The 27,198-nt window shown below is 41.0% G+C and overlaps 1 protein-coding gene across 1 annotated transcript in view; it reads left to right on the top strand.

Moving 5' to 3' along the window:
* The window catches only part of LOC126176568 (dynein beta chain, ciliary), a 790,269-nt gene that overhangs the window by 695,284 nt on the left and 67,787 nt on the right, over positions 1–27,198 (top strand). Inside the window, exon 74 of the mRNA XM_049923728.1 lies at positions 8,751–8,976. Coding sequence (XP_049779685.1) covers positions 8,751–8,976 — 226 coding nt within the window. The remainder of the gene's footprint in view (positions 1–8,750; positions 8,977–27,198) is intronic.

Genomic DNA, 27,198 nt, shown 5'->3' on the forward strand with positions numbered 1-27,198 from the left:
ACACAATGAATATCAGTGCAAATTCTCAGCTTTTAAAAGACAATTTGAGACTCTGTGACAAATCTATTTTCATTAGAAGTGTTGCAACTGATCAAGTTACAGTAGCTATAAACTAATTGAGAAATACTGAGCAGCAGTAGATGTAATACCGTGCATGTTGATAAAAAAATGTTGTCCAAACATTGTTGAACCACAGATTCAGCCATGTGACTGCTCTCTCCAGTCTGGAACTGTTCCACATGTACTAAAAACTGTTACGTCATAACCATATACATAACAAATGATAGGAGTGAAGTTAATCATTACTGTACCCTTTCAGTAATATCCAGTCTATTAAAAATAATTGAAAAATTATCTATAACAGATTAATTTTCTTTTCAGGTAAGAATATTTCATTAAACAGCTCAGAACATGAATTTAGAAGCCAAAAATTGACCAGACTGCTTAAATGTTTAAATTATCTCTTAAAAGTAATGGCTGAGAAACAGCATGCAATGGGAAAATTTTTGGATTTGACTAAGTCATTCGACATGGTAGATCACATTATTCGATACATGAAACTGGAAAATTATGGTATAAGAGGAGTCACTAATGAGTGGTTCACTTATTTACTGAGAAATTGCAGACAGCTTTGTATGAGATTCACAGATAAGGAATCTGAACTAATGATGGAACATCTGTCTGGAGAAGATTCAGTAATCTAGACTGTCCACTATTGTATTGGGACATCTAATCTTTCGTACAAACATAAGTGATCTGGATCTGAACATAGAGGCACATAAAATTATACTGTTTGCAGATGACATAACAGTAATAATCAAGAGTAAAAGCTGGGATGAAGTACAGTATTCAATAAATACTGCTACAAATCAACTTAGTAGCTCAGCTTGTATCAACAAACTAATAATCAGCAGTAAGAAAACTTTTTCTGTAACCTTTTCTCATTCAGAAAAGAGACTTTAATTCTTCACTATGTGGTTTCAAAATAACATCAAATGGAAGAAACATACTGAATCCATGAACTCATAATTTAGTAATACCTTCTATGCATTAAGAATGCTACTGAAATGTACAAATGAGACTACTGTAAAGAGAGCATGCTATGCATGTTTTCATAGTCGCCTGACCTATGGACTTATTTTCTGGGGAAAATTGTCTACAGCAAGTAGTACTTTTAAAATACAAAAGAAAGCTATTAGAATAATAACTGGCAAAAAGTAGGGAATCTTGTTGTCCTCTGTTTAGTAATTTAGAAATATGCTACTACCATGCTCCTATATTTCTGAAACACTGAAAATTTGTAAAAGTAGAATCATAGGTAATGATGTAAGCATACAAAAAAATTGTGGTCTCCTTAATCTTAATATAAGTATGCAAAAATTCAAGTTTATGCCAGATAACAACTTTCCACGTGTGAATTAAGATGTTTAATATGTTAGCTGCATTTATTAACAGCACCAGTAACACAAAATTATTTCAGAAGTCAGTGAGAGCATATCTGCTGCACCATAGCTTCTATTATGTTAAAAAGTATATGGATTGTGTGCTATGGCTTATTATTCATTAAGAAAGAAACAAAGACCATGTAATAACAGTTTATATGCAGGCACCATCTAGGATGGGAAGCTCAATCACAACTGAACATAACAACAGTTTCATCACATAGAATGGTCCGCTTCGTAGCATGAATATCAAGAATATAGGGTCTGAACAAAGCATTCTGTTGAACATTCATGTGAACATTCTGTAAAAACATAAAAGCACAGCTTCAGACAATTAGAACTGAATCAGAATCATTATTTTACCATCTCATCATGTACATACGTACAGGTAAACCAATGATTTAATGTACAGGGAACTTTTTAATATAAGGAATATAATATCAGACACATAGAAAGTGTTTAACAAAACTAAGTTCATCTTAATTTATAACCGTCAGAACAAGTTTATTATGTTACCACACAAAGATAACTTTTCATAATTTAAAAATTTTGTGACTATAATTTAACAGCTTAGTCCAAGGATATCATGTCATTTTCTCTTCAAAAAATCGATTTCCATACTGTGAATGTTTTTTCCTTTTGACTTGTTATAAATTTTCATAGCCACATATTGAGTAGTCTAGGAATAGAGTTTTAATCTGTGAGACAGTAAAATGAAATTTCCATTGTTTCTAGTATGGTACATAATTTGTGTTGTGTTGTAAATTGTTATGTATATAGATAAACGAGTCATAAATGTAAAAGCATGGAGTAGCTGATGCAGTCATACTCTTCAGAGATAATTTACTAGGTGAACAAAGAGGGAAAGTTTACTAAGGGCACATAGCAGATGCAGAAATTAATTCCTTCCTCAAAATTTCTTACAGCACCATGAATGTAGTTTATCTTATCAATTGGTCAGGGACAATTACACTTAATGTCAAGAGAAATGGTGGGTAACATCTGGAGTCAAATTATATTGTACGAGGAAGAGAAACAGTCTTTATGAAACGCTGAGGATTTGTTCCAATCAGGACTTAAAAGTGCATGACAAGCAATGTTGTAAAATTCTTAACTACGTTATCAAATAAACAAACTAAATTATGCTCTGTGCAAGAAAATTTCAAATTACAAGTACAAAAAAGGATGTTTTGGAGCAATATTAGACAAAAAATGAATAACAGATGTAGATTTCGAATATCTTCTGGCAATTTTGGTAGATCTGTGGATCTATTGTCTTGTGACTTAGAGGCACATTTATGATTTTAACCTTTTCTGAATCATATTCCCTGTAATCTAGTTTCCTCTTTGTCATCATTTTTCATCTCTGGTCTGAAATGCTTCAGTGCTTTTTTAAATGTTGAACACTCCTATCATGGAGCATTGTGGTTCGGTTGGTGCACACAGCTTTCCATGAGCCAGTTATATTTATATGCAGTCATTTGACATATGAAGTCCTAGGCACTTACTTGCTGGCTTGTTGCAATACTTTCTATGTGCAGAATCCACTAACAGTGCCGAAGATCATAGACCCACTGATTACCTTATATGTGTCTATAAGTATTTTCACATTCAGCAGTGATCATTCTTTATCATTTTTTCTACACCTGTACTTTTCAAAAGAGTGACTGAAACATCTCTGAGCAGAATTACTCTTCTGACTTTTTGCCTCTCTTTCACTAGAAATGGTTATGTGCACATTTACTACAATGCAGTATCCATTTCATATTTTGCCTAGTGCAAGGCAGTCTCCATTACATATTTCACCGGTCCTCAAATAGATGCCGAATTGATATGTCTATCAGTATGACAAAGCACAATGTGAGTTCATTTTGTGATCATTTTTTCTATAGGAAAGAGGGGACAGCTGCTTCTCACCCCTTTCATTCCCCCATTCCCCACTGAGTACACCTACATGGCCCTTATTTTTGATTGTTGTGGAAGAGTTGATGGGTGGCACAGTGGTGACCGATCTTGATGTTATTATAGTGTTCTTTGCTTCTGCTCCCACATTTGCAGTGTGTGTGTGTGTTTGTGTGTGTGTGTTTTATATGTCAACGACCAAGACCATTCAAATTCTTGGATACAAATAATATTGTTGTATAACTGATTACTGATATCAAACTTTGAGTCAGTACATATATTTTATAGCAGTTTTCACCAGCTATACCTACCTCTCTTAGTCAAGAAACTGAAATCATACTAAACTACAGCCAGCTTTGTGAGTCATGTACTACAAGTACTCTCTAAGTAATGTTACAAAAACTTCGAGTAATCAGGTACCCCCTATGAGAAAGTGCAGAGGTTTTCTGTAGGTCTCTGTTTTTAGAATCCCTATTTTTTTCCTTTCCTCTTAAACTTCATCATGGGCTTACATGACACTGTAAACCTGTACCTACATCTTCTAAAGTGATTAATGAACTTACACAAAGTGTGAAATAACTAGCAAGCACCTGAATAAAATCAACCAGTCTGTGGCTAAATTACTTGCATACATAGGGACAAATTGACCAATTCAGATTAGTAGTCATATTTACCAGACACTGGCTACCAGACATTCTGAAACGAGAATCATAAGATTTTTCTGGTCCAGGCAGCAGTAAAATACTTCTGTGTGTTCATTGAGAACATGCTACAGTGGAATTTGTGCAATAAACATGTTACTGAAAAATATGAAAATTCAGTAAATACTATTATGCTATGTTCAATATTGGGAATCAGCTGGAAAGCTGGTAAAATTGTCAGACTAATGTAATACTGTTCATTAGAATAGCTCCTTTTTGATTATGACTGTCTGCACTTTGGTTTCGCCAGTGTTTTAGCATTATGGCATCTTGGCATCCACACCAATTAATGTTCTGTTAATGAAGAGGAATGGCCACTTACTTTATTTATGGTATATCAGTGTAAAATTCTTTCTCAAAGAAGCTTCAGCCAAGGAAGTGTAGACAAAGAACAGCTTGAAACCTCCAAAACTAGGGAAAGAGATTACACACAAATATACCCTTTGTTACTATTATATCACTGATATGACAATTTCTGATATTCAAGGAGCTTCAGAACTACCATTTTATGCCTGAATTTCAGTCAGGCTACTGCAAGAAATGTTTATGCTGCATTAGGTTTACATTTTCCCTAATATATGCATGTGCTGAAGAGGAAAACAGCAACCATTTCTTTTTCATTTGCATAAATTGGCACAAAGCTACAATTCCTTTATTGTGAGACAAGCTAAAACTGAATTATCTCTGTTGATGCCAATAAGGTTGTTTTTACCAGAGAAGAGCTGTGTCTATACAGGAATTCATTCATTTATTCATGTTCTGTAGCTCCCATAAAGAATGAGAACCTTCAAGGATATGGAACGAGTCAAGGTTGACATTAACAAAAGGCAAAGGCATCTGTAGCCTGTGTATTTGACTAACAATAAACTAACTGTATACTGCTAAATGCTATTCACAATTACACCATCAGCTTTTGACTGAGTAAATTAATAAGAAAGCTGCTACTTCGAAGAAAGCTGTGGGCTCCTCAGTTTTATTGTATAGCTACTGTTTATTATACATTTTAGAGCACCAGGAAATTTGCCTTTAGTAATAAAGTAATGCACTGTGTGAAACTGATAAAAATGGTAAACTATTTATTAGAATGCATTGTACTTGTTTTCAGTCCAATAGCGCTAATTGTAAGAGACCTTACCAGATGACAATTAAAACAGTAAATAAATAAATCCTCGAAACAGTGAAGTGACACATGAATCAAATACTTACTTAAGTTACTACAAAATGGTCATTTATGCAGTTTAGTATTAATTATGCAGAACAAGTAATAAGAATATCAGGGAGAATTAATTGGAATGTAGCAGTCTGCAAATGCTTCTTCAAGGAGAGCTAAATTCGTACACTTACATGTTAGTACATTTTCCTTCCATTTATTCACAGCTATTAATAAATATGTACAATACAAATTAGTTTACCCTGCTAATATATCTGTGTTAAATCTAATCTGAGTACTGGTAAACTCATTTACTTTATAAAAGCATAACAGTTAATTATTAACCCTAGCCAGTTGCATATTCTTCAGTATTATTTATTTTGGGTGAGAAATTGCATTTGGTCTACTGGGCAACAGAGTAGTGAACTTATATTATCTATTGGTAATACATGTGAAAACATGTCAGGCTGCTTATGACAGCAGAGTAGACCATAAATAGTAACAAAAAAGTGTATACCAGATGTTGTCTAACATTGGATGATGGAAAAATCATTAACTATGAATGAGATTCAATACAGGATTAGTAATCATTGAGGTAGATTCCTGCTTCTTTTTGTTAATGTATAACTTGACTCTTTCTGTAGACCTGAAGGCAAATTCTCTTTCAGTGAAAATGAGGAATAAATGCATGCTTGCTCCAAGAATAATATATGAGTGGTGTTCAATATGTGATGCAACACAGTTTTTTCTTGGCCAGTTTCAGTTGAAAAAGTGATGAATTTGTTGTGGTACTTTGTGGAATATTCCTGCTTCAGCCCCTAAAGTTTCATGAAGTTCCAATAGGTGGTGGCACTATATCTATCCTTCAAAACAGTGTCAGCATTGGAGGTACATTCCAAGCAGAGAGCTGTCACTGAGTTTCTTTTGGCAGAAAACCAGATCATTACAGATATTCATAGGCATTTGTTGAATGTCTAAGGAGACCTGGCAGTGAGCAAAAGCATGGTTAGTTATTGGGTGAGGTGTCATCATTGCAAAAAGGTCGCACAAACCTGTGCCGGCCAGGCACACATGGCTGAGATTCCTGCAATGTTCTGTCTCCAGAATGAGATTTTCACTCTGCAGCGGAGTGTGCACTGATATGAAACTTCCTGGCAGATTAAAACTGTGTGCCCAACTGAGACTCGAACTCGGGACCTTTGCCTTTCGCGGGCAAATGCTCTACCATCTGAGCTACCGAAGCACGACTCACGCCCGGTACCCACAGCTTTACTTCTGCCAGTACCTCGTCTCCTACCTTCCAAACTTTACAGAAGCTCTCCTGCGAACCTTGCAGAACTAGCACTCCTGAAAGAAAGGATATTGTGGAGACATGGCTCAGCCACAGCCTAGGTGATGTTTCCAGAATTAGATTTTCACTCTGCAGCAGAGTGTGCGCTGATATGAACCTTCCTGGCAGTTTAAAACTGTGTGCCCGACCGAGACTCGAACTCGGGACCTTTGCCTTTCGCGGGCAAGTGCTCTACCATCTGAGCTACCAAAGCACGACTCACGCCCGGTACCCACAGCTTTACTTCTGCCAGTACCTTGTCTCCTACCTTCTGTCTGTTTTGCCCAATGAAGGATGCACTCTGTGGGACGCAGAAGGTGGATGATGGGGCGGTTATGGAGATTATGTTGAAGAATAGAGTTTTGTAGCCAAAGGAGTGGGGAATAATATGATGTACTGTAACACTCTCATTTGAGTAATTGATGAGTCACAATCAGACACCTCACTGCTCAAAGGGACCTCTCTGTTGGTAGTGGTGACACAGCCATCCACCGGTTGGCATACTCAAATGTGTGTGTCTGATGTGTTTCCCCACCACCAAACAGAAGATGAAAAAGAGCAATGAAAGACCATATGTCCAAAACTGTTTGCACCTTACAATGCTGATCGCAACAATTTTTTGTCATCACAAGTGATGAAATGTGGGCACAACACTTTTATCCAGAAAGAAGACAGCAATCCATGGTGTAGTGCCACAGCACGTGTCCTCTGAAGAAAATGTTCAAAGCTGCACACTTGGCTGGTAAAGTCATGACAACGATCTTCTGGGAATCTGAAGGGGTTATTCTGTTTGATGCCTTCCTCATGGTGTAACAATCAACTCTGAAGGGTATTGTACTACCGACAGGAAACTACTTCAGTGTGTTCATCACCACAAAAATGCAAACAAACTCTCTTTCCCGATGACAACACAAGGCCTCACACAAGTCTGTGCACTTGAGATGAGCTCACAAAACGTGATTGGACTGTTCTTCCTCATCCACCTTACAGCCTGTATCTCACATCTTCCAACTTCTGTCTGTTTTGCCCAATGAAGGATGCACTCTGTGGGAAGCAGAAGGTGGATGATGGGGCAGCTATGGAGATTATGTTGAAGAATAGAGTTTTGTAGCCAAAAGAGTGGGGAATAATACGATGTACTGTAATCCTAAATAGATAGCATTTCTAGCTAGGAGATAAAAATTGTGATTTTGTTTTTAATTTTTGTACAAAATTTTTAACCACTTTTTCACATATATGTGACAATAAATTAAGACTCTCCATGGATTGAAAAATAAATCATCCATTTATGTATGTAACTAGCATTAAACCCTTCCAATCATTTTTATTTTATTAGCCAATACTTATATAAAACGTGTAAATTCTTGGACTAAATAATATAATATGTATGGAAATTTAGTTTTAAGTGGTGACTCAAGTGTAAGATGATAAGTCTCTCATTACTGGATCAACAGAACACAACGAGTGCATGGATGAAAATTCTGCAGAAATGTTCTTGACCCATTGTCTTGCTGTTGTCACTATGTCTGTAGCTTAGTGCTGAGTGGCTGAGTGGTAAAATGGCAGATTACAGATCCCAAATGACAGATTACAGATCCAAAGATCTTTAGTTCAATCCTGCAAATTCTTTTATCACTTTTCACTTCTTTTACATCTGGCAATGTTTGTTAATGTGAAAAATGCTGAGCTGAACTATGGTTCAGTATCCACTGTAGTCCCCAAAATAACTGCCTGGATTAGTCAATTCAAAGTCGGAGGAAGGCAATAGCATAATACCTCTAACAGGACAATGCCTAGTAAAGGACTCTGATGTTCAAACCTACCTTTGGATTGATGAAGTGTTGAGAACACTCACTACATTTTGATGTTAGCATTCCATTTCCAACTGTTCTATATATGGGTACATATTTAAACTGTTTTCATGAGCATACATAGAATGAATATAAATCTGGGTAGTCTTTGCAAATTATCGAAACTGCCTCTATCTGTTTAACCATATCTGCTGCAGTAATGGTTTCAAATTAGTGTCACTCCCTCATAAATTTTTATTATTTTTTATTATTGAATTTAGCTTCATGCATTCCCATTAAAGGCTGCTTGGGTGATTAACTAAATTACATATGTATTCACGTTTTTGTATTGAATTAATCTTGTAACAATCCTTCAACTTTATTTTTAATACAATGCGTATTGCTGAATATTGACAGAGATGTAAATATTTTTAGGGAATCCTAGAATCCTCCATTAAAATTACAAATGAGCCTCCAACAGGGATGAATGCAAATGTGCACAAAGCCTTAGACAATTTCAATCAAGACACTCTTGAGATGTGCAGCAAGGAAGCGGAATTCAAGGCAATTTTATTTTCATTGTGCTATTTTCATGCTGTTGTTGCTGAGAGGCGGAAATTTGGGCCACAAGGCTGGAACAAAATTTATCCATTCAATGTTGGTATGTATTAATGGTGATAGAAATAGACGTTTATCTCATCTTTGTATATAAACTTTGCACATTGGTAATTATTTTCAACACTAACTTGCTCACGTTTTCAGTAACACAGTACAAAGTGTGAACATCAATAATATTAATTAAATATGTGTATAATATACATTATTGAGGCATTAATGTACAATGGCCAGAATGCACAATGCAAACATGCATACATTGTGTGAAGGTGAAGTGATATTATTTATGAGTATGGCAGTTCAATAACGAGACTATGAGATATGACGGACAGAGGTGGCAGGTGAAGTAGCAGCCTGAGGTGGCTTTCATAACAGCAGCTGAGAATCATGTCATGCCAGGAGGAGAAGTGTAATGAATGTGTTGCACATCAACATTTTTTGTAGAATGAGATTTTCACTCTGCAGCGGAATGTGCGCTGATATGAAACTTTCTGACAGATTAAAACTGTGTGCCGGACCGAGACTCGAACTTGGGACCTTTGCCTTTCGCGGGCAAGTGCTCTACCAACTGAGCCACCCAAGCACGACTCATGCCCTGTCCTCACAGGTTTACTTCTGCCAGTACCTAGTCTCCTACCTTCCAAACTTAACAGAAGCTCTCCTGCAGGCCTGGCAGAATTAGCACTCCTGAAAGAAAGGATATTGCGGAGACATGGCTTAGCCACAGCCTGGGGATGTTTCCGGAATGAGATTTTCACTCTGCAGTGGAGTGTGCGCTGATATGAAACTTCCTGGCAGATTAAAACTGTGTGCTGGTAGAGCACTTGCCCACGAAAGGCAAAGGTCCCAAGTTTGAGTCTCAGTACATGTACATGGTATACAGAACAGCTGATAAATTTATAACACTTCATTCAAATGCTCTTACACAGCATGGCACAGCGTTTTATTATTCAGTGGGTTACGACATTCCACATAATTAGTTTAAAAAATAACAGTGTTTGTCAATTTCAATATCAGTGGCAGTAGAGGTTTAGCCTTGGAACTTGGTTAGATTGCAGTTTAAGACAGGCAGAAGAACCCAGTCTTTGAGCAGATCACTATCAACTACAAAATTTTTGTGGGCTTTATATAGGCAACAGTCTCTAGTGTTGTAAAGGGTTTTGTTCTCTGTAGAGATGATTTGGACATTCATGGCCAGAGATGAAAAACTTAATTTTAACGTATTGCGATACTTAAACATCACGAGTCAGGATGACTTTGTGGTTAATGAAAACAAAGTTTCTTAGGTGCTAGTACACTGCACTATAAGAGCAGTAGCGTGGGTGAACTTGTATGATATTATACATTAAGTTCTTACTGTAGACTACAACAGAAACTTTAAACTGTGTTGCAGAACCTATGCTCGCTGGGTATTTTAGAATCAGTTTATATTAACAGAACTTGATATAATCTGATAAAACTACTTTTCAAGGAAAAGCAAATTGGTATAATTGCTTACAATTATTTGGACAGCATTATTTGCAACTATACAGTTAATGAATACATTACATTAATTAGTGAAGCTAGTCATGCAGTGTACTGTGTGCTTGTGGGCAATTATTTTTAAAGTAGATCCTGTGCAAAAATAAAATGTGCATGTGTTTTTGTGGCTACCTGGTGCAATTCTTTTTATTTGACATCACTTCAGTGACTTGTGCAGTGATAATGATGACATGATGGTGAGGCAACACACAAACCCAATCCAGAGCAGAGAAAATCCATGACTCAGACAGGAATTGAACCTGAGGTCCTGTGATTGACAGCCAGCAATATGAACCACAAGACCACGAGCTGCTAACTAGTAGATTCCATGAACCAGGTACACTAATGTGCAGACTGCAGAGTTCTACAGGTAGGAAGGGGGGATAAAATGTCATTGATGAGTCATTGCTATTCAAGTCAGTATCACACATTGTAGTGTAGCAGCATATAGGCTGAACTTACAACTTGTGTAAGAAATGTTATTTATTGCAAACAAAATTGCAATTAACTTTTATTCCCTTCAACATGTTCTACTTTTCTGTCTACCCACTGTTGCAAATGGGTCTTCTGTTGTCCAGATCTATACTTTAGCTCATCAGTTGTCACTATTTATAAGCCCCTGTGACTTTTTTTTCCTTCTACCTGTTCCACAGACTTAGATTGTGTTCCTTCAATGCAGTTTTCTCTTTTGAAAACAGAAGTGACACTGAGTAAGCTCTAGTAAATACAGAGGATGCTAGAGCATAGAAACGTGCTTGTCTGCTAAAAACGGCTCCACAGATAGGGTACTGTGAGCAGGAGCATAGTCCTACTGCGGAATCCATAGTATTTCTGATCATTTATTTGATCTTTAGGCATCCAACCAGCCACAACAAATACTCTTGATATTGGGAAAAGAGATCAGCATTGCCTTCAGTTTTGACTTGCACATTCATGTTGTTTCTTTCTTGGTGAACTGAGGATCGTCCAATACTGATTCTCTCAGTAGGTGGGACTATACCAGGCACGGCCTACATCTCAACAGGAAAGGGAAGGGGAAACTGGCTGGGGTAATAGCAGGAAAATTAAGGGGGGGAGGCACTGCCATGAATGGTAAAATACCAGTGGTTACAGGTGTTGGAGCAGCACCTTTTTTAGGATAGGTAAGACAGAAAGATGTCAAGTTCTACGAGAGGTCAGGATTGAAACAAATCTTCAGTTTAGGAAAGAAATTAAACAGCACAATTCTAGCACATTGGATCACCAATCACAGTTGTCAATTATAAATTTTCACCAATCACCAGAAATTTTATCTCCACCAAGTTGTATCTCAGTCCTAGGTAATTGCATTGATGAATTAAAGTCACCCAACCCAGTTGACATAATCTGCCTCTCTGAACACCATGTGACCACTGGTATAGCAACTAGGCCTAAGCACAATGAGAAACTCAGACAGGAGAGTACTGCAAATGTTAGAATAAGGAAAGGTTCTCATAAAAGTATAATTAAAAATAATGTAAGTATATTTCATCAAAATATTGGGAGTTTAAAGAATAAAATAGATGAGCTTCTGGTTTGCTTAGAAGATTTAGAAGCTGAGGATGAAATAGATATACTATGCCTGTCTGAGCATCACATTGTTACTGATATGGATAAGGTAAATGTAAGTGGATATAAGCTCTCTGCACATGTAATGAGAGAAAATATGGAGAAAGGAGGAGTTGCCATATATGTCAAAAGTAATCATTGTGCAAAAAGTTTAGAAACAAAAAAGTTTTGTGTAGAGAAACATATAGAAGCATGTGCCTGTGAGCTTAAATTAAATAAAGGCACATTTATAATTGTAACTGTATATAGGTCCCCATCAGGAAATTTTCATCTATTTCTGAAAAATTTTGACTCCTTGTTGTGCTATCTGTCAGAAGGGGGAAGCAAATTATTATTTGTGGGGACTTCAATGTAGATTCTCTGAAAGAGGGTAATAGAAAAAATGACCTTGAAGTATTATTCGGTTCTTTCAATTTGACACCCGTTATTGATTTTCCTACTCGGGTGGTAAAGGATAGCAGCTCACTGATAGATAACTTCTTTATAGATCAAGATAAGTTTAACCAGATAAATGCTCAGCCTGTTGAGAATGGTCTTTCTGATCATGGTGCACAGCTAGTTACAATATATGACATAGCTCCATTCAGCAATACTAAACAGTCCTCCAAAGTAGTACGTTCAGTCAACAATTTAACAATTGCAAATTTCAGGGAAAGCCTACAGCAGTTAGACTAGGGTGAGGTGTACCGTGAACCTGATGCCAATTTAAAATATAATTTATTTCATGACATTTTTGTAAATGCATTTGAAAACTGCTTCACCAAGAAAATAGTTAAATATACTCGTAAGAAACCTTGTAACAAACCATGGCTTACTAAGGGTATAAAAATATCTTGTAACCAGAAAAGGGAAATGTATCTGACAGCAAGAAAGAGTAGTGACCCAGAAACTATCAAACATTATAAAAACTACTGTGTTATATTAAGAAAAGTTATGAAAAAATCCAGAAGTATGTGTATCATGTCTGAAATCAGCAACTCTGATAATAAAATTAAAACAATTTGGAATATTATTAAAAGAGAAACAGGTCAACCAAGAGCACAGGAAGACAGTATTACCATCAAATTGAATGAAAACTTTACGAACAAAAAGTCAGAAGTTGAAAATATTTTTAATAATCATTTTCTAAATGTTGTGGATATAGTAGGATCGAGGAGTTCATTAGAAGATGCTAGGCTGTTAATGGAAGAGGCCATACCTATGCAATTTGATACAATTGAAATCTCACCCACTTCTCCCTCTGAAATTAGGAAAATAATAAACTTGCTTAAAAGCAAAAACTCACATGGAATTGATGGCATTTCCAGCAAAATACTAAAAGCTTGTTCTCAACAGATAAGTAAGATTCTCAGCCACCTGTGTAATAGCTCTCTGGAACAGGGCATTTTCCCTGATAGACTGAAATATGCTATTGTTATACCTTTGCATAAAAAGGGGGATAGATCTGATGTCAACAATTACCGTCCAATCTCCCTTCTAACAGCTTTATCCAAAATTTTTGAGAAAGTAATGTATTCAAGAGTAGCTTCACATATCTGTAACAAACAAGTACTAACAAAATGTCAGTTTGGTTTCCAGAAAGGTTTTTCAACAGAAAATGCCATATATGCTTTCACCAATCAAATTTTGAATGATCTGAATAACTGAACACCACCCATTGGGATTTTTTGTGATATCTCAAAGGCTTTTGATTGTGTAAATCATGAAATTCTGCTAGACAAGCTCAAGTACTGTGGCATGAGTGGGACAGTGCACAAATGGTTTAATTCGTACCTAACTGGAAGAGTGCAGAAAGTTGAAATAAGTAGTTCTCATAATATGCAAAGATCAGCACATTCCTCAAACTGGGGAACTATCAAGAATGGGGTTCCACAAGGGTCAGTCTTGGGTCCTTTGCTGTTCTTAATATATATTAATGACTTGCCATTCTATATTCATGAAGAGGCAAAGTTAGTTCTCTTTGCTGATGATACAAGTATAGTAATCACACCTGACAAACAAGACTTAACTGATGAAATTGTCAATACTGTCTTTCAGAAAATTACTAAGTGGTTCCTTGTAAACGGACTCTCACTGAATTTTGATAAGACACAGTACATACAGTTCCGTACAGTGAATGGTATGACACCATTAATAAATATAGACCTTAATCAGAAGCATATAGCTAAGGTAGAATATTCCAAATTTTTAGGTGTGTCCATTGATGAGAGATTAAATTGGAAGAAACACATTGATGATCTGCTGAAACGTTTGAGTTCAGCTACTTATGCAATAAGGGTCATTGCAAATTTTGGTGATAAACATCTTAGTAAATTAGCTTACTACGCCTATTTTCACTCGTTGCTTTCATATGGCATCATATTTTGGGGTAGTTCATCACTGAGGAATAAAGTATTTATTGCACAAAAGCGTGTAATCAGAATAATAGCTGGAGTCCACCCAAGATCATCCTGCAGACATTTATTTAAGGATCTAGGGATATTCACAGTAGCTTCTCAGTATATATACTCTCTTATGAAATTTGTTATTAACAACCAAACACAATTCAAAAGTAATAGCAGTGTGCATAACTACAACACTAGGAGAAAGGATGATCTTCACTATTCAAGATTAAATCTAACTTTGGCACAGAAAGAGGTGAATTATACTGGCACAAAAGTCTTTGGTCACTTACCAAATAGTATCAAAAGTCTGACAGATAACCAACAAGTATTTAAGAAGAAATTAAAAGAATTTCTGAATGACAACTCCTTCTACTCCATAGAGGAATTTTTAGATATAAATTAAAAAAAAATATATTAATAAAAAAAATGAAAAATAAAAATAAAAAAACAAAAATGAGAAAGTTGTTATATTAACTTAAGTATGTTGTTAAATTAACTTAATTATGTCTTGTATTGGAAAATTTGACTCGTTCCACATCATTATGAAATATCGTATTCATGATCCATGGAACTAGTATTAATCTAATCTAATCTAATCTAATCTAATCTGACACCTGAGTCTTGTTTGAAGATCCACGTTTGATACCTGTTACAGTATATGTGAGCAAGTCTAGTTCTCCTGATTGTGTTTTTGTTCATGAGTAAGGTTTTTCAGGACCATTCTTGCACAAAATTTTGTATGTTAAATTAATAGTGTAAAATTTGTGTTACTTCCACTTCCTTAATGTTTTCCATATTAGAGATCATCTGCAATAATGACCATGCACACACACACACACACACACACACACACACACACACACATATATATATATATATATATATATATATATATATATATATATATATATATATATATATAGAAGGAAACATTCCACGAAGGAAAAATATACCTAAAAACAAAGATGATGTGACTTACCAAATGAAAGTGCTGGCAGGTCGACAGACACACAAACGAACACAAACATACAAACAAAATTCAAGCTTTCGCAACAAACTGTTGCCTCATCAGGAAAGAGGGAAGGAGAGGGAAAGACGAAAGGATGTGGGTTTTAAGGGAGAGGGTAAGGAGTCATTCCAGTCCCGGGAGCGGAAAGACTTACCTTAGGGGGAAAAAAGGACGGGTATACACTCGCACACACACACATATCCATCCACACATATACAGACACAAGCAGACATATTTAAAGACAAAGAGTTTGGGCAGAGATGTCAGTCGAGGCAGAAGTGCAGAGGCAAAGATGTTGTTGAATGTAGGTGAGGTATGAGTGGCGGCAACTTGAAATTAGCGGAGATTGAGGCCTGGTGGATAACGGGAAGAGAGGATATATTGAAGAGCAAGTTCCCATCTCCGGAGTTCGGATAGGTTGGTGTTAGTAGGAAGTATCCAGATAACCCGGACGGTGTAACACTGCGCCAAGATGTGCTGGTCGTGCACCAAGGCATGTTTAGCCACAGGGTGATCCTCATTACCAACAAACACTGTCTGCCTGTGTCCATTCATGCGAATGGACAGTTTGTTGCTGGTCATTCCCACATAGAATGCATCACAGTGTAGGCAGGTCAGTTGGTAGATCACGTGGGTGCTTTCACACATGGCTCTGCCTTTGATTGTGTACACCTTCCGGGTTACAGGACTGGAGTAGGTGGTGGTGGGAGGGTGCATGGGACAGGTTTTACACCGGGGGCGGTTACAAGGGTAGGAGCCAGAGGGTAGGGAAGGTGGTTTGGGGATTTCATAGGGATGAACTAAGAGGTTACGAAGGTTAGGTGGACGGCGGAAAGACACTGTTGGTGGAATGGGGAGGATTTCATGAAGGATGGATCTCATTTCAGGGCAGGATTTGAGGAAGTCGTATCCCTGCTGGAGAGCCACATTCAGAATCTGATCCAGTCCCGGAAAGTATCCTGTCACAAGTGGGGCACTTTTGTGGTTCTTCTGTGGGAGGTTTTGGGTTTGAGAGGATGAGGAAGTGGCTCTGGTTATTTGCTTCTGTACCAGGTCGGGAGGGTAGTTGCGGGATGCAAAAGCTGTTGTCAGGTTGTTGGTGTAATGCTTCAGGGATTCCGGACTGGAGCAGATTCGTTTGCCACGAAGACCTAGGCTGTAGGGAAGGGACCGTTTGATGTGGAATGGGTGGCAGCTGTCGTAATGGAGGTACTGTTGCTTGTTGGTGGATTTGATGTGGACGGACGTGTGAAGCTGGCCATTGGACAGGTGAAGGTCAACATCAAGGAAAGTGGCATGGGATTTGGAGTAGGACCAGGTGAATCTGTGCCCTCACCCACCTAATCCTTCACCTACACATCAACTCTGCCAATGAACACACCCGTCAACTCCTATCCTTAATAAAAGTCGTCAATCTTTCCTCTCCCACATCCACACCGGCTATTCAGAGCATCCTCCTACAGGCCAACCGTCAATTAGAACACCATGCCACCCTTCACCTCAAAAAACTATCCAATCTCCTGGTTTCCCACCTCCGGAAAGGCAACTCACTCACCCTTCACAACCTTTCCAGCAAACCTCAACCACCTCTCATTGCACACAAACCCAGTCTCTGCCATCTACTCAATCTCCCACTTCCAGCTCCACTCCCTCCAAAACCTCAAAATTCTGATCAACACAATCTGGCACCACAACACCCTAATTCAGTAGTTAACCTTTCCTCCAAACCTCTCTCCCAATCCGAAACCTCTGTCCTATCCAAAGGCCTCACCTTCAGCCCCACTCCCAGATTCAACCAAACAGCCCTCGTCAAAGATTTACTGTCCTACACTCGTACTCTCTGCTGGAAGTATCACTTTGCCACGAAGAAAAATGATCCTAATCCTACCCCTAATGACCCAGCTCCCCAAGACACTATCCAAATTGAACCCTGCCTGGAACAGTTCCGTCCTCCGTCACAGCGGGACCCACCTCCTCTTCCTCAAAATCACCCTCTCCAAACCTTCCAGGAATTTTTGACTTCCAGCCTTGCCTCTCAATCCTTCTTAAAAAACCTTAATCCTACTCCCAACATCACCACTGCTGAAGCCCAGGCTATCCGTGATCTGAAGGCTGACCGGTCCATCGTCATTCTTCCGGCGGACAAGGGTTCCACGACCGTGGTACTTGATCGTCGGGAGTATGTGGCTGAGGGACTGCGTTAGCTTTCAGACAACACCACATACAAAGTTTGCCAAGGTAATCCCATTCCTGATGTCCAGGCAGAGCCTCAAGGAATCCTCAGAACCTTAGGCCCCCTACAAAACCTTTCACCTGACTCCATCAACCTCCTGACCCCACCGACACCCCGCACCCCTACCTTCTACCTTCTTCCTAAAATTCACAAACCCAATCATCCCGGCCGCCCCATTGTAGCTGGTTACCAAGCCCCCACAGAACGTATCTCTGCCTACGTAGATCAACACCTTCAACCCATTACATGCAGTCTCCCATCCTTCATCAAAGACACCAACCACTTTCTCGAACGCCTGGAATCCTTACCCAATCCGTTACCCCCAGAAACCATCCTTGTAACTATTGATGCCACTTCTTTATACACAAATATCCCGCACGTCCAGGGCCTCGCTGCGATGGAGCACTTCCTTTCACGCCGATCACCTGCCACCCTACCTAAAACCTCTTTCCTCATTACCTTAGCCAGCTTCATCCTGACCCACAACTTCTTCACTTTTGAAAACCAGACATACCAACAATTAAAGGGAACAGCCATGGGTACCAGGATGGCCCCCTCGTACGCCAACCTATTCATGGGTCACTTAGAGGAGGCCTTCTTGGTTACCCAGGCCTGCCAACCCAAAGTTTGGTACAGATTTATTGAAGACATCTTCATGATCTGGACTCACAGTGAAGAAGAACTCCAGAATTTCCTCTCCAACCTCAACTCCTTTGGTTCCATCAGATTCACCTGGTCCTACTCCAAATCCCATGCCACTTTCCTTGATGTTGACCTTCACCTGTCCAATGGCCAGCTTCACACGTCCGTCCACATCAAACCCACCAACAAGCAACAGTACCTCCATTACGACAGCTGCCACCCATTCCACATCAAACGGTCCCTTCCCTACAGCCTAGGTCTTCGTGGCAAACGAATCTGCTCCAGTCCGGAATCCCTGAAGCATTACACCAACAACCTGACAACAGCTTTTGCATCCCGCAACTACCCTCCCGACCTTGTACAGAAGCAAATAACCAGAGCCACTTCCTCATCCTCTCAAACCCAAAACCTCCCACAGAAGAACCACAAAAGTGCCCCACTTGTGACAGGATACTTTCCGGGACTGGATCAGATTCTGAATGTGGCTCTCCAGCAGGGATACGACTTCCTCAAATCCTGCCCTGAAATGAGATCCATCCTTCATGAAATCCTCCACACTCCACCAAGAGTGTCTTTCCGCCGTCCACCTAACCTTCGTAACCTCTTAGTTCATCCCTATGAAATCCCCAAACCACCTTCCCTACCCTCTGGCTCCTACCCTTGTAACCGCCCCCGGTGTAAAACCTGTCCCATGCACCCTCCCACCACCACCTACTCCAGTCCTGTAACCTGGAAGGTGTACACAATCAAAGGCAGAGCCACGTGTGAAAGCACCCACGTGATCTACCAACTGACCTGCCTACACTGTGATGCATTCTATGTGGGAATGACCAGCAACAAACTGTCCATTCGCATGAATGGACACAGGCAGACAGTGTTTGTTGGTAATGAGGATCACCCTGTGGCTAAACATGCCTTGGTGCACAACCAGCACATCTTGGCGCAGTGTTACACCGTCCAGGTTATCTGGATACTTCCTACTAACACCAACCTATCCGAACTCCGGAGATGGGAACTTGCTCTTCAATATATCCTCTCTTCCCGTTATCCACCAGGCCTCAATCTCCGCTAATTTCAAGTTGCCGCCACTCATACCTCACCTGTCATTCAACAACATCTTTGCCTCTGCACTTCTGCCTCGACTGACATCTCTGCCCAAACTCTTTGTCTTTAAATATGTCTGCTTGTGTCTGTATATGTGTGGATGGATATGTGTGCGTGTGCGAGTGTGTACCCGTCCTTTTTTCCCCCTAAGGTAAGTCTTTCCGCTCCCGGGACTGGAATGACTCCTTACCCTCTCCCTTAAAACCCACATCCTTTCGTCTTTCCCTCTCCTTCCCTCTTTCCTGATGAGGCAACAGTTTGTTGCGAAAGCTTGAATTTTGTGTGTATGTTTGTGTTCGTTTGTGTGTCTGTCGACCTGCCAGCACTTTCATTTGGTAAGTCACATCATCTTTGTTTTTAGGTATATTTTTCCTTCGTGGAATGTTTCCTTCTATTATAACCATATCATTAATTTGAACCCAACAATTACGTTTGTTATTGTCGCCTTTGCATTTCGAAATCTTTCCTGTCGTCTTATTTCTCTTTTTTCTCTTTATTTTCTCTTTCTGTTTTTACCAGTAGTTTCACTTTGTATTCACCTTCCCCTTTTACCGTAATCTACTATACAATTTTATCCCGCCTATATATGCTCAACAATCCGTAACCCACTTCCCAACCATAAAAAAAAAAAAAAAAAAAAAAAAAAAAAAAAAAAAAAAAAAAAAAATCCGCTTTCAACACTACCGCTGCTATAAAATCCACCGTTTCTAGTTCAATAACAGCTGCTTTCACGTTTTTAACAACCATTTCGGCTAGTTCTAATAACTTTAACTTTATTTCCACTTCCGTTTTTCGCACATCACTGATCATTTTAGCCGCTCCCCACAGGTTTTAACGTCATTATTTCTACAATTGTTAGCCCCATTTTCGTAATCTTTCACCACAACACCACTCCTTTAATACGTTTTTTCGAAATTTTCTCGAAATTTTCCCGAATTTCTCCGTCCTTTAACGTGATTTAGCGGCAACACAACCACCTAACCTTTTTGCACATCGCTGTCTACCAACCCAAGTTCACCACAGGATCAACTTAACCAACACTTTTTCGCCTTTTTTCATACCAGATCTCCAATTGCTTCTAGTTATCTATCCCCATATATTTCTATCTTTCTTTTTCATTTCAACCTCATGTTAAACTTTCCACCTTCTAATACCATGTCACCCTCACAACACCCCCACAACGACCCCATTAAGTTTTATTTACATTCCCTCCGCAAACATGCCTTCACCCTAGCCAGATTACGCTGACATATTTTATTTTCTCAGGCTTGTCTGACATTTGGCATAACCCCCAAAGGCCTCACACTTAAAGTTCCCATCTCTGGCTGCAACCCTTCTTTCCATCAGTCCCTATACCAGTTCCAAACTGAACAATCCATTGCCCTCACCCACCTAATCCTTCACCCACACATCAACTCCGCCAATGAACACACCCGTCAACTCCTATCCTTAATAAAAGCCGTCAATCTTTCCTCTCCCACATCCACACCGGCTATTCAGAGCATCCTCCTACAGGCCAACCGTCAATTAGAACACCATGCCACCCTTCACCTCAAAAAACTATCCAATCTCCTGGTTTCCCACCTCCGGAAAGGCAACTCACTCACCCTTCACAACCTTTCCAGCAAACCTCAACCACCTCTCATTGCACACAAACCCAGTCTCTGCCATCTACTCAATCTCCCACTTCCAGCTCCACTCCCTCCAAAACCTCAAAATTCTGATCAACACAATCTGGCACCACAACACCCTAATTCAGTAGTTAACCTTTCCTCCAAACCTCTCTCCCAATCCGAAACCTCTGTCCTATCCAAAGGCCTCACCTTCAGCCCCACTCCCAGATTCAACCAAACAGCCCTCGTCAAAGATTTACTGTCCTACACTCGTACTCTCTGCTGGAAGTATCACTTTGCCACGAAGAAAAATGATCCTAATCCTACCCCAAATGATCCAGCTCCCCAAGACACTATCCAAATTGAACCCTGCCTGGAACAGTTCCGTCCTCCGTCACAGCGGGACCCACCTCCTCTTCCTCAAAATCACCCTCTCCAAACCTTCCAGGAATTTTTGACTTCCAGCCTTGCCTCTCAATCCTTCTTAAAAAACCTTAATCCTACTCCCAACATCACCACTGCTGAAGCCCAGGCTATCCGTGATCTGAAGGCTGACCGGTCCATCGTCATTCTTCCGGCGGACAAGGGTTCCACGACCGTGGTACTTGATCGTCGGGAGTATGTGGCTGAGGGACTGCGTCAGCTTTCAGACAACACCACATACAAAGTTTGCCAAGGTAATCCCATTCCTGATGTCCAGGCAGAGCCTCAAGGAATCCTCAGAACCTTAGGCCCCCTACAAAACCTTTCACCTGACTCCATCAACCTCCTGACCCCACCGACACCCCGCACCCCTACCTTCTACGTTCTTCCTAAAATTCACAAACCCAATCATCCCGGCCGCCCCATTGTAGCTGGTTACCAAGCCCCCACAGAACGTATCTCTGCCTACGTAGATCAACACCTTCAACCCATTACATGCAGTCTCCCATCCTTCATCAAAGACACCAACCACTTTCTCGAACGCCTGGAATCCTTACCCAATCCGTTACCCCCAGAAACCATCCTTGTAACTATTGATGCCACTTCTTTATACACAAATATCCCGCACGTCCAGGGCCTCGCTGCGATGGAGCACTTCCTTTCACGCCGATCACCTGCCACCCTACCTAAAACCTCTTTCCTCATTACCTTAGCCAGCTTCATCCTGACCCACAACTTCTTCACTTTTGAAAACCAGACATACCAACAATTAAAGGGAACAGCCATGGGTACCAGGATGGCCCCCTCGTACGCCAACCTATTCATGGGTCACTTAGAGGAGGCCTTCTTGGTTACCCAGGCCTGCCAACCCGAAGTTTGGTACAGATTTATTGATGACATCTTCATGATCTGGACTCACAGTGAAGAAGAACTCCAGAATTTCCTCTCCAACCTCAACTCCTTTGGTTCCATCAGATTCACCTGGTCCTACTCCAAATCCCATGCCACTTTCCTTGATGTTGACCTTCACCTGTCCAATGGCCAGCTTCACACGTCCGTCCACATCAAACCCACCAACAAGCAACAGTACCTCCATTACGACAGCTGCCACCCATTCCACATCAAACGGTCCCTTCCCTACAGCCTAGGTCTTCGTGGCAAACGAATCTGCTCCAGTCCGGAATCCCTGAAGCATTACACCAACAACCTGACAACAGCTTTTGCATCCCGCAACTACCCTCCCGACCTGGTACAGAAGCAAATAACCAGAGCCACTTCCTCATCCTCTCAAACCCAAAACCTCCCACAGAAGAACCACAAAAGTGCCCCACTTGTGACAGGATACTTTCCGGGACTGGATCAGATTCTGAATGTGGCTCTCCAGCAGGGATACGACTTCCTCAAATCCTGCCCTGAAATGAGATCCATCCTTCATGAAATCCTCCACACTCCACCAAGAGTGTCTTTCCGCCGTCCACCTAACCTTCGTAACCTCTTAGTTCATCCCTATGAAATCCCCAAACCACCTTCCCTACCCTCTGGCTCCTACCCTTGTAACCGCCCCCGGTGTAAAACCTGTCCCATGCACCCTCCCACCACCACCTACTCCAGTCCTGTAACCTGGAAGGTGTACACAATCAAAGGCAGAGCCACGTGTGAAAGCACCCACGTGATCTACCAACTGACCTGCCTACACTGTGATGCATTCTATGTGGGAATGACCAGCAACAAACTGTCCATTCGCATGAATGGACACAGGCAGACAGTGTTTGTTGGTAATGAGGATCACCCTGTGGCTAAACATGCCTTGGTGCACAACCAGCACATCTTGGCGCAGTGTTACACTGTCCAGGTTATCTGGATACTTCCTACTAACACCAACCTATCCGAACTCCGGAGATGGGAACTTGCTCTTCAATATATCCTCTCTTCCCGTTATCCACCAGGCCTCAATCTCCGCTAATTTCAAGTTGCCGCCACTCATACCTCACCTGTCATTCAACAACATCTTTGCCTCTGCACTTCTGCCTCGACTGACATCTCTGCCCAAACTCTTTGTCTTTAAATATGTCTGCTTGTGTCTGTATATGTGTGGATGGATATGTGTGCGTGTGCGAGTGTGTACCCGTCCTTTTTTCCCCCTAAGGTAAGTCTTTCCGCTCCCGGGACTGGAATGACTCCTTACCCTCTCCCTTAAAACCCACATCCTTTCGTCTTTCCCTCTCCTTCCCTCTTTCCTGATGAGGCAACAGTTTGTTGCGAAAGCTTGAATTTTGTGTGTATGTTTGTGTTCGTTTGTGTGTCTGTCGACCTGCCAGCACTTTCATTTGGTAAGTCACATCATCTTTGTTTTTAGGTATATTTTTCCTTCGTGGAATGTTTCCTTCTATTATAACCATATCATTAATTTGAACCCAACAATTACGTTTGTTATTGTCGCCTTTGCATTTCGAAATCTTTCCTGTCGTCTTATTTCTCTTTTTTCTCTTTATTTTCTCTTTCTGTTTTTACCAGTAGTTTCACTTTGTATTCACCTTCCCCTTTTACCGTAATCTACTATACAATTTTATCCCGCCTATATATGCTCAACAATCCGTAACCCACTTCCCAACCATAAAAAAAAAAAAAAAAAAAAAAAAAAATTCCGCTTTCAACACTACCGCTGCTATAAAATCCACCGTTTCTAGTTCAATAACAGCTGCTTTCACGTTTTTAACAACCATTTCGGCTAGTTCTAATAACTTTAACTTTATTTCCACTTCCGTTTTTCGCACATCACTGATCATTTTAGCCGCTCCCCACAGGTTTTAACGTCATTATTTCTACAATTGTTAGCCCCATTTTCGTAATCTTTCACCACAACACCACTCCTTTAATACGTTTTTTCGAAATTTTCTCGAAATTTTCCCGAATTTCTCCGTCCTTTAACGTGATTTAGCGGCAACACAACCACCTAACCTTTTTGCACATCGCTGTCTACCAACCCAAGTTCACCACAGGATCAACTTAACCAACACTTTTTCGCCTTTTTTCATACCAGATCTCCAATTGCTTCTAGTTATCTATCCCCATATATTTCTATCTTTCTTTTTCATTTCAACCTCATGTTAAACTTTCCACCTTCTAATACCATGTCACCCTCACAACACCCCCACAACGACCCCATTAAGTTTTATTTACATTCCCTCCGCAAACATGCCTTCACCCTAGCCAGATTACGCTGACATATTTTATTTTCTCAGGCTTGTCTGACATTTGGCATAACCCCCAAAGGCCTCACACTTAAAGTTCCCATCTCTGGCTGCAACCCTTCTTTCCATCAGTCCCTATACCAGTTCCAAACTGAACAATCCATTGCCCTCACCCACCTAATCCTTCACCCACACATCAACTCCGCCAATGAACACACCCGTCAACTCCTATCCTTAATAAAAGTCGTCAATCTTTCCTCTCCCACATCCACACCGGCTATTCAGAGCATCCTCCTACAGGCCAACCGTCAATTAGAACACCATGCCACCCTTCACCTCAAAAAACTATCCAATCTCCTGGTTTCCCACCTCCGGAAAGGCAACTCACTCACCCTTCACAACCTTTCCAGCAAACCTCAACCACCTCTCATTGCACACAAACCCAGTCTCTGCCATCTACTCAATCTCCCACTTCCAGCTCCACTCCCTCCAAAACCTCAAAATTCTGATCAACACAATCTGGCACCACAACACCCTAATTCAGTAGTTAACCTTTCCTCCAAACCTCTCTCCCAATCCGAAACCTCTGTCCTATCCAAAGGCCTCACCTTCAGCCCCACTCCCAGATTCAACCAAACAGCCCTCGTCAAAGATTTACTGTCCTACACTCGTACTCTCTGCTGGAAGTATCACTTTGCCACGAAGAAAAATGATCCTAATCCTACCCCTAATGATCCAGCTCCCCAAGACACTATCCAAATTGAACCCTGCCTGGAACAGTTCCGTCCTCCGTCACAGCGGGACCCACCTCCTCTTCCTCAAAATCACCCTCTCCAAACCTTCCAGGAATTTTTGACTTCCAGCCTTGCCTCTCAATCCTTCTTAAAAAACCTTAATCCTACTCCCAACATCACCACTGCTGAAGCCCAGGCTATCCGTGATCTGAAGGCTGACCGGTCCATCGTCATTCTTCCGGCGGACAAGGGTTCCACGACCGTGGTACTTGATCGTCGGGAGTATGTGGCTGAGGGACTGCGTTAGCTTTCAGACAACACCACATACAAAGTTTGCCAAGGTAATCCCATTCCTGATGTCCAGGCAGAGCCTCAAGGAATCCTCAGAACCTTAGGCCCCCTACAAAACCTTTCACCTGACTCCATCAACCTCCTGACCCCACCGACACCCCGCACCCCTACCTTCTACCTTCTTCCTAAAATTCACAAACCCAATCATCCCGGCCGCCCCATTGTAGCTGGTTACCAAGCCCCCACAGAACGTATCTCTGCCTACGTAGATCAACACCTTCAACCCATTACATGCAGTCTCCCATCCTTCATCAAAGACACCAACCACTTTCTCGAACGCCTGGAATCCTTACCCAATCCGTTACCCCCAGAAACCATCCTTGTAACTATTGATGCCACTTCTTTATACACAAATATCCCGCACATCCAGGGCCTCGCTGCGATGGAGCACTTCCTTTCACGCCGATCACCTGCCACCCTACCTAAAACCTCTTTCCTCATTACCTTAGCCAGCTTCATCCTGACCCACAACTTCTTCACTTTTGAAAACCAGACATACCAACAATTAAAGGGAACAGCCATGGGTACCAGGATGGCCCCCTCGTACGCCAACCTATTCATGGGTCACTTAGAGGAGGCCTTCTTGGTTACCCAGGCCTGCCAACCCAAAGTTTGGTACAGATTTATTGAAGACATCTTCATGATCTGGACTCACAGTGAAGAAGAACTCCAGAATTTCCTCTCCAACCTCAACTCCTTTGGTTCCATCAGATTCACCTGGTCCTACTCCAAATCCCATGCCACTTTCCTTGATGTTGACCTTCACCTGTCCAATGGCCAGCTTCACACGTCCGTCCACATCAAACCCACCAACAAGCAACAGTACCTCCATTACGACAGCTGCCACCCATTCCACATCAAACGGTCCCTTCCCTACAGCCTAGGTCTTCGTGGCAAACGAATCTGCTCCAGTCCGGAATCCCTGAAGCATTACACCAACAACCTGACAACAGCTTTTGCATCCCGCAACTACCCTCCCGACCTGGTACAGAAGCAAATAACCAGAGCCACTTCCTCATCCTCTCAAACCCAAAACCTCCCACAGAAGAACCACAAAAGTGCCCCACTTGTGACAGGATACTTTCCGGGACTGGATCAGATTCTGAATGTGGCTCTCCAGCAGGGATACGACTTCCTCAAATCCTGCCCTGAAATGAGATCCATCCTTCATGAAATCCTCCACACTCCACCAAGAGTGTCTTTCCGCCGTCCACCTAACCTTCGTAACCTCTTAGTTCATCCCTATGAAATCCCCAAACCACCTTCCCTACCCTCTGGCTCCTACCCTTGTAACCGCCCACGGTGTAAAACCTGTCCCATGCACCCTCCCACCACCACCTACTCCAGTCCTGTAACCTGGAAGGTGTACACAATCAAAGGCAGAGCCACGTGTGAAAGCACCCACGTGATCTACCAACTGACCTGCCTACACTGTGATGCATTCTATGTGGGAATGACCAGCAACAAACTGTCCAT

Source organism: Schistocerca cancellata, chromosome 3 (genome assembly GCF_023864275.1).
Source record: "Schistocerca cancellata isolate TAMUIC-IGC-003103 chromosome 3, iqSchCanc2.1, whole genome shotgun sequence".
Taxonomy (NCBI): Eukaryota; Metazoa; Arthropoda; class Insecta; order Orthoptera; family Acrididae; genus Schistocerca; species Schistocerca cancellata.